This window comes from Xiphias gladius, chromosome 11, assembly GCF_016859285.1.
Source record: "Xiphias gladius isolate SHS-SW01 ecotype Sanya breed wild chromosome 11, ASM1685928v1, whole genome shotgun sequence".
Classification (NCBI taxonomy): Eukaryota; Metazoa; Chordata; class Actinopteri; order Istiophoriformes; family Xiphiidae; genus Xiphias; species Xiphias gladius.
In genome coordinates, this window is record NC_053410.1 from 19,253,058 (window position 1) to 19,266,481 (window position 13,424).

At 43.0% G+C, this 13,424-nt stretch overlaps 1 protein-coding gene across 2 annotated transcripts in view; it reads right to left on the reverse strand.

The window, feature by feature from the left end:
* The window catches only part of lyst (lysosomal trafficking regulator), a 54,278-nt gene that overhangs the window by 1,691 nt on the left and 39,163 nt on the right, over positions 1 to 13,424 (reverse strand). The window contains exons 23-48 of one of the 2 annotated variants that reach the window (XM_040138987.1): positions 12,381 to 13,005; positions 11,413 to 11,593; positions 10,683 to 10,852; positions 10,282 to 10,512; positions 9,931 to 10,097; positions 9,018 to 9,170; positions 8,700 to 8,861; positions 8,127 to 8,318; positions 7,794 to 8,005; positions 7,476 to 7,685; positions 6,840 to 7,016; positions 6,578 to 6,654; positions 6,272 to 6,460; positions 5,242 to 5,387; positions 5,064 to 5,160; positions 4,812 to 4,873; positions 4,558 to 4,613; positions 4,296 to 4,448; positions 2,771 to 3,015; positions 2,294 to 2,360; positions 2,038 to 2,194; positions 1,349 to 1,489; positions 1,015 to 1,232; positions 676 to 906; positions 359 to 548; positions 123 to 259 (exon numbers count right to left, since the gene is read on the reverse strand). In XM_040138987.1, coding sequence (XP_039994921.1) covers positions 123 to 259; positions 359 to 548; positions 676 to 906; positions 1,015 to 1,232; positions 1,349 to 1,489; positions 2,038 to 2,194; positions 2,294 to 2,360; positions 2,771 to 3,015; positions 4,296 to 4,448; positions 4,558 to 4,613; positions 4,812 to 4,873; positions 5,064 to 5,160; positions 5,242 to 5,387; positions 6,272 to 6,460; positions 6,578 to 6,654; positions 6,840 to 7,016; positions 7,476 to 7,685; positions 7,794 to 8,005; positions 8,127 to 8,318; positions 8,700 to 8,861; positions 9,018 to 9,170; positions 9,931 to 10,097; positions 10,282 to 10,512; positions 10,683 to 10,852; positions 11,413 to 11,593; positions 12,381 to 13,005 — 4,646 coding nt within the window. The remainder of the gene's footprint in view (positions 1 to 122; positions 260 to 358; positions 549 to 675; positions 907 to 1,014; positions 1,233 to 1,348; positions 1,490 to 2,037; positions 2,195 to 2,293; positions 2,361 to 2,770; positions 3,016 to 4,295; positions 4,449 to 4,557; positions 4,614 to 4,811; positions 4,874 to 5,063; positions 5,161 to 5,241; positions 5,388 to 6,271; positions 6,461 to 6,577; positions 6,655 to 6,839; positions 7,017 to 7,475; positions 7,686 to 7,793; positions 8,006 to 8,126; positions 8,319 to 8,699; positions 8,862 to 9,017; positions 9,171 to 9,930; positions 10,098 to 10,281; positions 10,513 to 10,682; positions 10,853 to 11,412; positions 11,594 to 12,380; positions 13,006 to 13,424) is intronic. The other variant, XM_040138988.1, reaches the window with a different exon arrangement.

Sequence of the window (13,424 nt, forward strand, 5' to 3'; positions counted from 1 at the left end):
CAGAATGAATGAGAAAGCTGAGATCTTATTGGTTAATCCTCAGTGTAGATTTGTCTACCACGAAAGAGAGACCAGTATTTAATTTCACTAACGGGCGCCCTGGATTTTTCTGAGCTGTTTACCTGATGAAGTTGTGAACACTGAATAAAGTTGATAGGTGGCTCGCTCTGTTTGCTTTTCAGTCTCAATATGTTGTCTGCGTAGCCCCAGCTCAAGATGGCCGACCACTGGATGTCTGTACTGTGCATGCTCCGAACACCTAAGGAGGAGAGAACACAAAATTAATGGTGTGTGCAGGACCTTGGGCAAAACATCCTGTACATCCACTCTGACTTGTGACTAAGTGGTGGGCTTTTACCCTGCTCCTTGCTGTAAATCATCATGAGGCAGAACTTGCGCGACAGCCCACAGATGGCCCGCGTTGGCAGAGCCAGCAGGGATCCAAACCTCTCCCCGTGCGGCTGGCTGAAGCACACCACTGGGTCTGGAGAAGAGGGTGAGCCCACGTACTCACCCCACTTCAGACCTTTGATCCACGGCAGTGGGCTCTGTTAGGGAGACAGAGGAAATTGCCAGGTGAGCAGCAGATCATTTCATGGACGATGCATTAAGTTATGGCTTCATCTGTGGACAGCAGGCTACCAGAGTCACCACCTCCACCACAGAGTAGATTACCGGGCACACTATTTCCTTGGCCTGTTCCCTGGTTTCTCTGAAGGCCAGCTGAACCAGGAGTCCCATGGCTGCTGGCAGCTCCCCCTCCATTGTGAGTTTTGGGCCGGCCTTACTAATATGAGAAGCGTTGAAGAGCTGCCTGGGCGTCTGTCCGTATGTCTTGATCATTGTCTCTAGGGCCCTTCGCTGCACTGGGTCTTCTACAGCCGAAACGTCCATGCCAAAATATGTCTTTGAAAAGTGATATGAAACTGATGTAAGCAACAGCAACTAGCAACAACAACGCAAATATTTTCCCAATAACTGGGAAAGCAAATGTGATAATTAGCAGCTTCTTACAGCTGGGTGGAAGACATTGATGGCCTGTACAGCAGCTTTGCCTTTCTGCTTGAGCCCGAACACCAGGTCGATCCACTGGCACAGCGTCTGGGAGACCTGGTCGGACTCTAGCGCCTGTCGGTGGATAAGGATGAACAGACGCGGGTCATTGCGAGCCCAGGGCGGCAAATTCACATGATTCACCCTCTCGCCGTTCTGACGAACCCCAAAATCAAAACCTGTCCAGGCAAAAAAATAAAAAAAAAAAAGGTTACTTTTTTTAATTTATGAGAAGCCATGAAAAATGTATGCAGGAATAAAAGGCAGGTATAAAAGAAGGTGGAAAAATAATTACCCTCTCTATTGACCAGAAATTCTGGGAGATAGAAAAACTCTGGGATGAGCTCTTTCACATCAGTCATGGACTCGTAGGAGGACAGTCGCCACGTGGTGTTCATAGAGTGAAACGTCCGGTCCGGGATATCAAAGCTCTGGTCTGAATAAGGCCAAAGACAATCTAATTACAGATTCAACTCACTGATTGAAAAGATCCCCTTTCATGACCTTAGACACCACGCTTGCTGAATACATTTAAGATCACACAAAAAGATGCCTCGGAGGATCAGAGGAGAGAGACGAATGTATGAAAAAAGAATGAACACAAACGGAAGAAATAGCAAAGAGAAGGGGAAGGGAGAGGAGTTGATCAGATAATAGAGATGAAGTAACCTTTCATGGCTAATACTTGTGAGGCAACGCAGCTACAGTAACATGCTGCTCAAGTCCAGCATTTCAGTACTAAAAGCCTCAGCACCAACTAAGGTGGAGCTGTCGATGTAATGCAGACAGTAGGCACTCAGAGCTGCTAAAAGCTTTTTGGAGCTGTATGATAATTATCTGCTGTTTAAGAGCCACAGACTGTCAGTCAATCGACATTTACGGTGCTGGTTGAAGCTACAAATACTGTAATAGATAATGCAGCTGGAGACTCCCAATTTTATTGTGTTTTTTTGGTCTTTTATTCAGCACTAATGCGTGACTCACCCTGGTATGCAAGGAACATCTTGGTGAACGGGGGCATTCGGACCAGGAAGTGCAGCACAGTGCCGCTGTTGGAGTAGTGTGAGCCATAGTGGTAAGGCTGGACAGGAGGCATGGGATCGTCCTCACGAATGCCCTTCTTGTACTCCTCCTCCAAGTACTGCACAACAAACACACACGTCAATGTGTTTTCTTCCTGAAACATCCAGTAAACGTGCTCAATGTAACACATGCTAAAAAATGTACAACAGGGCCTTACCCTGTAATTATCCACGTAACGATCCTCTTTTTCTTTTGACTGGACTGCAATGGGTTTGCTCAAATTCCTGCACAACGACAAAAATGGAAGCAAAGCAGCGATGAACCATGATTTTCAACAGTGACGAATGACAAAAGTTTATTATAAATTATTTTCCTGTCATGAGTCCTGACATCAGAGAGACCTTATCTGCCATTTAGTTCATCAAAAAATAACACAATATATCAATTTACAATGTCTGCCCTGATTTATCATAATTGTTTGGGATAACTCTAGCAAAACATGAAGAACACTTATTAAAAATATCTGACAGCAGTACACTTAAAAAGACGTAATATCTAATGCATCAATGACAGAGGAGGTACAAATGCGCATTACAATGCTGAAGACCAATCTCTATGACACTCTATGACACGGTATATCATAACCTCAAATGCCTTTGAAAACCCATTAACAGATTAACCATCCAGCACTGACCTGTAGATGTTTGGGTCCTGCAGGTCCATCGTCTCACTGGTGTAATCTCGCAGGATAAAGGGGAACACGGGGTACTGCATGAGGTCATTGAAGGAGCGGCCTGCGTGCTTGTTGAGATGTGTGAGGTACTCAAAGTTAGAGATCTGACCCGAGCCCCACAGCTGTGTGAGTGCTGTGATGTTCCCGTGCTCCAGCAGGTTGGGCAGATCAGAGGTCAGAATGTTGTGGTAGACGTCGTCACGGAACTAAGGCGGGAACACAGAGAACCATGAGATTATTTCCAACACTAGTGTCAGGACTGGAAGGAAACATGGAAAAAGTACAAACTTGCAAATATAATCTGATTATCAGTTGGATGAATACAACCTGTTGTGTCTCTCAGTATTCTGTACCACTGAAAAAATGTGCCTGGTGCCTTAAGGGAATTGCTAATCCTCAAAAAATACATCAATTAATCTTGAGTTTTAGTTGAATTCATCCAAAAGCTCAACATTTTCCAACAAAACAAGCCAGACATAATGAACGCACAAAATGGCCAAAAACAAACAGACTACAGTCCACAGCCAACACGCTGATGTTAAGCAGATATCACGTTACCATGTTCACCCTCTCACCTTAGCATGTTAACATGCTCATATTTTCTAATTAGTGATAAACAAAAAGTTCAACTGCAGGTCTTTGGTTATAAACCAAAGTATTAGACAAATTAAAATTTTGACCTGATGATGGCTCTAGATGAGAAGTAAGAGGATCACTAAAGTGATTACAATTCATCCTGAGGTGGACATGAATGTTTGTACCAAAAACCAAAACATATCAGTCTAAACTTGAAGCAAACACACAGGACACTTCCTGCCCATTAATCCGGGTGAGGTTTCTGCAGGTCCATGGATAATCTGAGGACAACGGATTGACTTTTCTGCATCGCAAATACCGACTCGATTTGCTTAAAAGTCAGTTGTCCTACCATACTGTAACATTCTTTCAGTATTCAAATGAAAGTAGTGTAAAATAACAGTTATTTTGTCACAGATTATGATGGTACTCTATCCTATTATCGTGACTGATTCCTCGCACAGAGTACTACACCGGGCCTCAGGGACAGAACAGCAAAAAGGCAATTCAACAATTAACTCTCACAGCAATTTTTTTTTTTTTTTTTTCAAGCTGCATGATTTTGTCTATTCATACATCTTTTTTCTTTGAGCATCACTGGGCTCTTTCATCTTGTCATTTTTAATCACAGTCCATCTATGTTTGACTACATTTCAATATTCAAATGAAACGTGGACTGAATTTTTCTGTTGTGATCTGCTGGGTTGTCTAGTTACGGATGACAAGCCAAGTCAGTTCTTTGCGATAATTAAATGAAATAGTTCAAGTAAATACGCTAGTAGATCTACTGTATGCCAGGCACGAGCAATGTAAGCATTAATTTCAGCATTTCTTACTTGAATACCCAACCTTCTACTAACAATGTAGCTTCCTACATTTGAGTTCTCTTTGACTTGTGTTTTTGCCTCACCTTGGTGTTGTCAAAGGCTAACAGCAAGGTCCTGCCATTGGTGAGGAATATCTCCACAGCGTTGTCTCTTAGCTGCCACCAGCGCTTGTGCACCTCCTTGATCTCTTCGTATGTCCAGGAAAAAGAAGGTGCCTCAGTCTCCCCATGAAGGCTCTGTCCAAATACAAAAACACATCTGGTGTTGAGCTGTCAGGCAGACTCACATAGTGCAGTGCCACCCCTCTGGCAGACAATAAACCTGGACAGTAAAGTCGGGCTTTACCTGGTTGTCATGAGCATCAGCAGCGTTGTCCTCCACAAAGTACATCCCAGACTTTCCTGTGAGACAGCGCAGAATGAGGCAGATATGGTGTACAGAGAGACAAACAAAAGCCTATCCCCACTGAATAACTAACCAACACTTGTGTGTGAGGGCAGAGCAATACTCTGTAGTTCCTCAGAGAGAGCACTTTGTGCCTATTGACCGGCTGAGTATATTATGTAGGGAGCAGCTGTGAGCGATGGTCAGTGACTTACCCAGAAGTAGCTCCCCCACTGTCTCTCTGGAGGGGGCGACGCTGATGCACCGTCTAGTGAACCTAAGGACAGAAAGACATTTCTCATACAAGAAATACATCATCTGAATAAAGCATAGACATCTCGCGATGTAGAACAAATCGATTAGACATTTATGTGCCATCTCCAGATTTTCCTGGCTTCCTGAGACGAATATGATGTTTACTAAAGCCTTACACACAGGCAGCGAAACAGAGAGAGAAAAAGTTATACCTGATGAGCTCGCTGGTGGCTTTGTCTTTGACAGTGGAGGAGAAGGAGGAGTGAGTCTTATCCTCAAACAGGAAGGACAGTGCTGGCTTCACTGTGTCTAAATAAGACATGAAAGTCAGATTAAGGGAGACAAACACACTAGTACTAGACAGAATTTTGCCACAAAGCATGTATCCACCTTCAGGCTTGCGTCTGTCTTTGAGCAGGTATTTGTTGGGGATGGTGAGGTAGCATCTCTGTAGCCGCCGTCGCTCCCGGTTCGGCCCTTCAGTGGAGTCCAGCTGCCAGGACGTTGGGTAGGATGTCTGGTCGTACCACACCGCGCTGAAACAGCCCATTACAGTTTCTCAAATGCTTTGTCTACTCATATCAATACAGAAGAAACCTGACTGCAGGGCTGTAGCTACCTTTGAGATGTCACGACTTCAGTAATCTTTTACTAAACTGGGGGGCTTAATCTGTGAAGTTTATATTCTACAATTTCACATAAATTTCAGATGGTGAGTTTTTTTAAGCCTAGTTCAGATTTTTTTAGTCAACTACTGAAACAGTATTTAGCTAATTGTGTCGGAAAATAAAATTTACCACATTTTTATTTCAGCGGTTCAATTATCATACACATTTTACTTATAATAACTTTTATGACCCATTAACTTTTCATCGAATGCAACCAGCAGGTCAAAATTTTAGTGCTAAGTAGCAAATGCTAACATGCTAAACAAAGATGGTATACCTTGATAAATTGCAGCGTTTTAGTAGTGTCAATCGTGAGCATGTTTCCATGCTGATGTTTAAATTTAGCTGTAAGCTGTGTGTTAGTACAGCCCAGCAGGGCTACTATCGTGGCTGTAGACTCTTAGTTTTGTTCTAAAATCCTGCTCACAGCCCTGCCTTACAAGATATGGATTTAAAAATGTATCGATCAAAATGTTTGCTTGATTTGCTTGTTTTACGAATTGTACTTTCCTCTACGGTATTCTGGTACTCTGCATGTCTGAGAGTATCTTTTATTTTATTCAAGTTTATTTATTTAAACAAACTGCAGCCAAAGTGTTTCACATTATAATGTCATTTTCGTACAGTTTTTTAAATGAGAAAATTACCAGAAAATAAGTAGGACAAAAATAATCATCTTTACAGTAACGATTTAATTATTGCCCTTTCCGATATTGCGAAAGCCCGAGAGAGAAATACATTTCCATGCCCACCGGTCATGCGTGAGTTGTTGCACCAGCTCCTGCCAGTGGCGGCTGGCGCTGAGGTCAGTCTTATAGAGTCCCCTGATGTGCTGGATGACTTTCTTTCTCTCCATGCCTTGCCGAAGAGACACATTCTGAGTGATATCAGCAGCAATCTTGGAAATGTCCTTGGACTTTCCATCAAGCCTCTGGATAAGACTGCAGAGGAATGACAGAGAATGGAGTGAATAGAAGAGTGGAACAAGAACATGATTCTTACCACTATTTTCTTGTACTGAACATCAATTTCACATCAGATAAAGAGCCCAGACTCACTTCCGCTGAGTGTTTGCCATTTTCTTTTCCCACGCCCCTTTGCTTGTTTTCTCCTCGGCCTCATACTTGAATTTTTCCTGCGTGAATAAAGATATAAGTAAATAAGTTCTTAGCATCTATTTTTCTGTCTAAGAAAACTTGACAGGTTGTGCTTAGCATTTGTGGATCCACCTGCACAAAGTTGCTATTTCATATGTTTTATTAAAAATGCTTAGAAGCTGTTTTCCGTCCCTTTATCAATGGCTGTCTTTGTAGGACTTACCTCTTTAATGGCCCTGAGCAAGTCTTGTTTGTGTGGAGCGTTGGGTGGGATGCAGCGATGGCCACAAAGTTTGAGCGAGGTCATGAATACACCTGCAGCATTCTGCTCATCTTTGGTGAGGCCGTCCTTGTGATCGTGCAGCATTTCGTACAGGTACAGCGACAGCTTTGGTCCGTGCTGAGTGAAAGAGAGAGGGAGAGTAAAAGAAGGCACAAGTTAAAATTTCATTGTGTCTGAAGCAAGTCACATACAGGGATGGACAGGAAGCAAGTCTTATACGGCTAGCTGACCTTCAGTAAAGTCTAAGAGGAGGATGCAGAGTGAAAGAGTGACAAAGAAAGGGGGCTGATGAAGAGCATGAAAACATCTGTCGGAGTTAGAACCAAGGCCTGACAACTCCTGGAAAACTTGTCAGTAGGAGTGAAAATAACACAAAAAGCTAATATACTGTACACTCACTCACACTTTCCCCTGAAGAAAAAAAAAAAAAAAAAAAAAAAAAAAAAAGATTTGGAGCTACACTTTGTAGGTAAGAATGACTGGAATTATATCATTTTGGGGTATGATACTAAGTGCTGTGGAGGTGACGTGTAAGGTGACAAATGGATTTTAATGATGCATGTCCTTCATGCTCACCTCTAGACCGGGGCTGAGGCTCTCCTTGAGGATATCCAAATGTCTGGGATCAAACACAAAATCCAGCACCTCCTTCCTGTCAGACAGGGGAAGCGCAGGGCTGAGTGTGTGCACCAGCAGGCGGCCGATCTGAACCCGAAAAGTGTCCCGACATGACCATAGGATCCTACGCCACTGCTGATGTGGGGCTCCTCCCCGACCCGTGCTGCCCTGTGAGATCACAACCATCAACATACAGTCTCACAATATTGCAATCCAATTATCTCTTTACAGCTAAAAAAAAAAAAAAAAAAAGCTTCTCAGTGACTTTTGTCCTACCAGGCTAATTTTGATCCCATCCATCATGAGTTTGAGGATATCTTTTTGAAAGCTCTTCTTGCTGGCAGTTGGCAGGGTGAAGGGAGTAGGAGAGTGTGGGACAGAGGTGGAGCCACTCTCATCATGTGGTTGATCACCTGGATCTGGTGTGAAAAGCTGTTGGTCTGGGGAGTCCGGAATATTCAGCAGGTCAAATAAATCCTGACTCACATCTGAAATGAGAGACACATTCAAACAGAACCAGGATTAGACAGCAGGTTTCCGTGATCTCATGTAAGGTGAAGGAGAAAATGGAGATGATTAGAGTAGATATGTGGGAGAAGTTTTTTTTACCGAGGTAAATGAGTCTGTTGACAGCAAGAACCACAAGCCTCTGCAGCCGTTGGACGAACTCAGTCTCGCTGGCACGAATGGGGTTTTCCTGGCTCATCCTCCTCTGCATCATTTGGTTAAGCTCATCGCTGGCTACAGAGCGCATCCGCATCAGGAGGGAGTCAGTCTGGGCAAGAGAGAACCGACGGCGGCCTACAAGCAAAATATTGGTATGAGCTCAGTTGTGAGAACAAAAACTGGGCGCTCATGATAGTATGCCATTTTTATGTAAAAGCACACATGCTTTTTCCTTTCAAGTTCAGAATAAGTTTATGCAAATGCCTCATATATTATTGAACACAGAGAAAATTATAAAGATTCACTGATCAAAATGCCATCTGTGCTGAAATGCTTAACACTGATTTAGTTAAGCATTCAATCATGCACACACAAAGCCACCAGTAGCACATGAGGGTACTGGGCAAATTAACCCCCAAGGTGAGTTGGGGGGAAAGGGTGAGTTCACTGCAAAAGTGGGAGACATGCCCCATGACAGGGAGGATGTTCTCCGTTGTGGACCGCAGTCCCAGCTACCTGCGTCACAGTGGAGCATGTAGGATGGAGCTCCTGAAGGGGAGGGGAGGGGGGAGTCCTGAGACAGGAAGCTGAAGGGAGGGGACAGGGGGATCTGACCATAGGAGCAGTAGTGCTGTCTGGGGATACGAGGGATAATGGAGTCTTTCATGGCAATGGAACCTTCAGATCGGGATGAGGAGAGGATCAATAAAGAGACAGGTGAGAGTGGAGCAGTGAAATGCTTTAAAACATTCAGTTGTCAGTTCTACCTCGAAACTCAGGATGACAAAAACTGCAGATAAGATTTCCACTGTTGGATCACTTTTGAACACTCACCTGCGATGCTCTTGCGCTTCTGATAGATGGCATGATGGGGAGAGTTTGGTGCATTAACAGAGCTGCTCAGCTTCTGTGGTTCCTGATTGGCTGTCGTCTTTATAAATTCTACGGCTGACTGAAGGACGCGGAACTGCAAAGCCACTGCCATCTCTGGGTAAAAATAGAGACAATGAACTTCGTTATGTAGAAGTAGGACTTGTCGCATACACTGATTTTTTCATACTTCTCTCTTAATATTCTGTTCATCGTATCATTGTGATGTGCGTCATGGACTGGCAATTTGCTGAGAGGTTCAACAGTTTCTGCATTCGCACAACCCCGAGAGCTGTAGTAAGATTTTCTCATTTTATGGGGTCCCTAACAAAACTACTGACGCTGCTAAATATGTTTTCATCTGCTGATTTTAAATTTTTATCAGTTAAACATGTCCACAAACAGAACAGAAAAGGTGGCCATATATAGCAATTTACTTTATTGGTGCCAATAATACAGTAGAGCATAATTACTGAAATGACAAACAACCAAAAGTAAAGGGTGCCATGTACAGAGCCATAATGCCTTTGTAATGTTTTTGTGATCACATAGTGATTATATCAGATTAAAAAAAAAAAAACTGTAAAGAAATAAGCGCTGATGGGGAAGAGATTGAGGAAATATTTTTCAGAGAGCAAATTTAGGGACAAATGAAAGAAAAACATTTAGTGGGAAGATGGAGATGTGAGATAGTTCTCAAGTTATATTTTTTCTGAAATGAGTTTCCACTCTGCAGTTGTAGATAATGATGTGACAGCCCAGTTTCTTTCTACAGCAGAAGTTGACAGCTTGATATCATGCAGAACTGCAGTGCATAGAAGATGAAAACACTGATGTATTTTGCATGTGTATAGAATTTCAGGAATCCAGTCCTCACCATGTGTGCGACGCATCTTGCTGGTCTGCATGAAACCCAACAAGGTAATGAGGTCTTCAATGATGCGAAAGTACTGGGACCCTGAAGAGCTGCAGGAGTGGATAGTCACAGCTACTAACAGCTGCTGGATGTCACACACCAGGAGCTTGTAGTCATTCAGGGGAATACTGCAGAGGGAGGACAAGAAAAACAAGAAAACACGAAGCAGAGGAAGTGAGTCCCACTCGTATATGCCAGATCAATGAACAGTGAGAGGATTAATGATTTAATTCATGGCTCAAAGGCTCAAGACAAAACCCATGAATCCTTGGTGGTGTTTGAATGAATCATCCTCTGTTCTGGCAGCCGTACCCGTTCTCCATGCCATTGAGGGTAGAGAGGGTGTTAAAGAGCACGTAGAGCAGCCCGTGGTCTAGCAGGATGTCTGCCAGCTTAGGGCAGGCGTTGAGGAGCTGCAACAGCATACACAGGATGTTGTGCACCAAGGAGTTCTCGTACAGGGAGTTCTCAATAAGACCCAGCACTGGGATAATACAGCGTTTTCTAAAGGGTGAGATATTTTCCATTTCCTCCAGGTCCAGACTGGAAAGCAATACAGAAAAGAAAAATAATGGTAGAATGTACACAAATGTGTGTGCATCAAACACAGTTATTCATACAGTACATAATCCTATGCATAATTAAAGATAAAACACTCAGCCTATGGTGCACAAGACATTATGGCTTGACCAGCATATTGTTCCTGGACTCACTCTTCCTCTAGGCCGACCGGCCGTCCAAATAGCATCTCCAGGAAGCATTCGAGGAGCCCCTGGCTGCCCTGGTGGATGTACAGCTGGTTGGCCAGCAGTGAGAAGCCATGGTTCTTCAGGAATTTCTCCTTCTGCTCCTTGACGGCTCGGGTGAAATAGGCATCCAACAGCTTGGAGAGAGGGGCGAGAATAATATGAGATTACAACAGTACACTTTTAACACTCAGCAAAGAAGAGGTTGCTTAGATTCTCATCCAACTTCTCTTGTTTTAAATATGCTCTGTTCAGCATTTTTTGTAGTTCACACTCATCGCTGATGTAATCATTAAAAGGGCACAAGAGAATAGAAAAATGTTTAACAAAAACTGTAGTATGTATTTTTTTCTGGCTGTTCAGCCTTTTGCAAGTTTATGGTTATTTGACTTCATGCACTTGGGTACACAGTTTCTTCTAGACTTTCTATAAAAGTCTGACATTAATCTTGCACGACAGTTTCTCTCGCTGTGAGCGAGTTTGAGAGAAAAGTGTTTGCTAAAAGCATAAAATGTAAAACAGACATGTAATGTGACAAATGTTTAACTGTGAATGGTAATGAGCAAAAACATCCTACACTGGGTAACACCGTAGTGACAACATTAGTTCAGTAAAACGTGACTCCTGGTGCTGAATCAGTCGACTATCGACCTGCTTTACAGTATGAGAGACTCATCAAAGAGGGTACTGGAATAACCTTCATGACTCCTTGCTGGATGAGAGGAGATGAGTGGTTGACCAGGACAATGAGGGCCTCTGGCTGGATGAGTTTGTCCATCACTTCCTCAAGCATGAGATCAGGCAACAGCAGCAAGACACCCCTCAGAAGATCATAGAGTCCGCAGCAGATCAGCACCAGGCAGTCCTCAGTACTGGACCTGCGAAACACACAGCTTAGACTTCAGTGCTGAATTACTGTGAATGAATAATTAGCAAAAAGTCTCAAACTGACATATTAAGAAAATATCTACATTATATTCTAATACTATTTTAGGTTCCAATGTTAAATTTTGTACAATATTAATTGATATTAGTGCCCTTTTTGTTTACAAAATCCGAAAATATAACAAACACCTGCCATAATTTTGGATTAAATCCATTACTTTTTTCCTTGAAAGTTTTCTGGACTGCTTTAAATTCATCAACAATCCAAGCAGATCTCTTACTGTCAGACAGCTCACTTCGTGTCTAATAAAAAAAAAAAAAGGTTGACTTTTGAGAAAGAAGGATTACAATACACAAATCTCTTTTTTAATTTCCAATCACCTTAAGCCAGCAGCTGGCAGGAAGAAATAAACTGAAAATGTCACTAAAGTGCAAATCATTTTCAGAATTAAGGAGGATGAAAATTATGCAAATCCCTAAAAAGGACTTCTTCAAAGAAAACCTGTGGTTGAGGTATTTATCTATTTTGGTGTTATGTAAAACAATAAAACCCACAAGGACATACAATTAGATAAAATGTTGAAAAGAGAAGGTTAGTGCTCACTGTCAGTCTGTTAGCTAAGGTTTGGTTTTTGGTATGGGCTGACTTAATTAATAATCATTAGTGATGATATAGAGTGTTCAGTTAAAACATCCTGAGCGTATTTTCTTGACACACAGCAGTACTATATCGGACAATCAAACAAGCATGCCATATTAAAGGGTACTATGGCAGCATACCTGTCATTGGACTCAGTCTTGCTGTGGGCCCTATCATAGCCAGGAGAGTAATTGTAGCTCTCCCAGTCTTCAGGCATGGAGCCTCGGTCAGCCGCACTGGGCCAGCGGCTAATTGACAACGAGCCGTTTGGAGCTGGGAAGGCCAGGCCCAGACTGGCCAGGTTGCTGTGGCTCCTCTGGAAGGACTGGATGCCTTTCAGACTGTCAGGGCGGCGCGGCGCCTCATCACTGGCCCAGTCAAACCTGTCCTCAGACTCTGCCACCCCCACGCTTCCCTCTGCCAGGCTGTCCACCTCTGCCGCCTCGTCCCGCTCCTCCTCCACGCTGATAGAAGGAGTGCGCTGGGCTCCTCCCTCTCCTAGGTCCTTAGAGTCACAGATTGTTTTGGCTGATTCACAGCTGCTTAGGAGCTGCTCGTCACCTCCGCCCTTCTTGAGTGTTTCCGTGCTGCCCCGAGCTTGCTGAGTGTTTAGGGAGACCCCATCACCTTCACCTGCCTCGTTTGAGCTACTGTTTCTGAGTCGAGGTGTCAGCAGGGGGGAGGAGTACGGAGATGGTGCCAGACTAGGTGGGCGTAACGACTGATCATCACCTCCATGTTCAGGGGAAGGAGCATGGAGATGGCCTGGAAAACACAACAAAATGATTCAGCGCTGAATTAATAATAATAATAATAATAATAATAATAATAATAATAATAATAATAATAAATTAATTAATTATTTTACTTTATAACTGATGGCTGCAAAGGGCCTATTTGTATGCAGGCCCATTGTACAACACTTGCAGTGCCAATAGCAATTTTGATAAACCTCTGAAGGGATGAATAACATGATGTGGCAGAGCAGAAGCATGGCTGTTTATTGACAAAATTTTACATTTAATTTTACTGAGGCAGAAAAACAAGTATCTCGTGTAAACAGGGTAAGTGCAGGAAATGTCAATTGTTATATTTTTGAATTTCATCTCATTGCATTGTTGCAAGTTATCACAGCCAATTAATTGTAAAACTGAGAACAATAAAAACTCAGATAAAAGATGAAA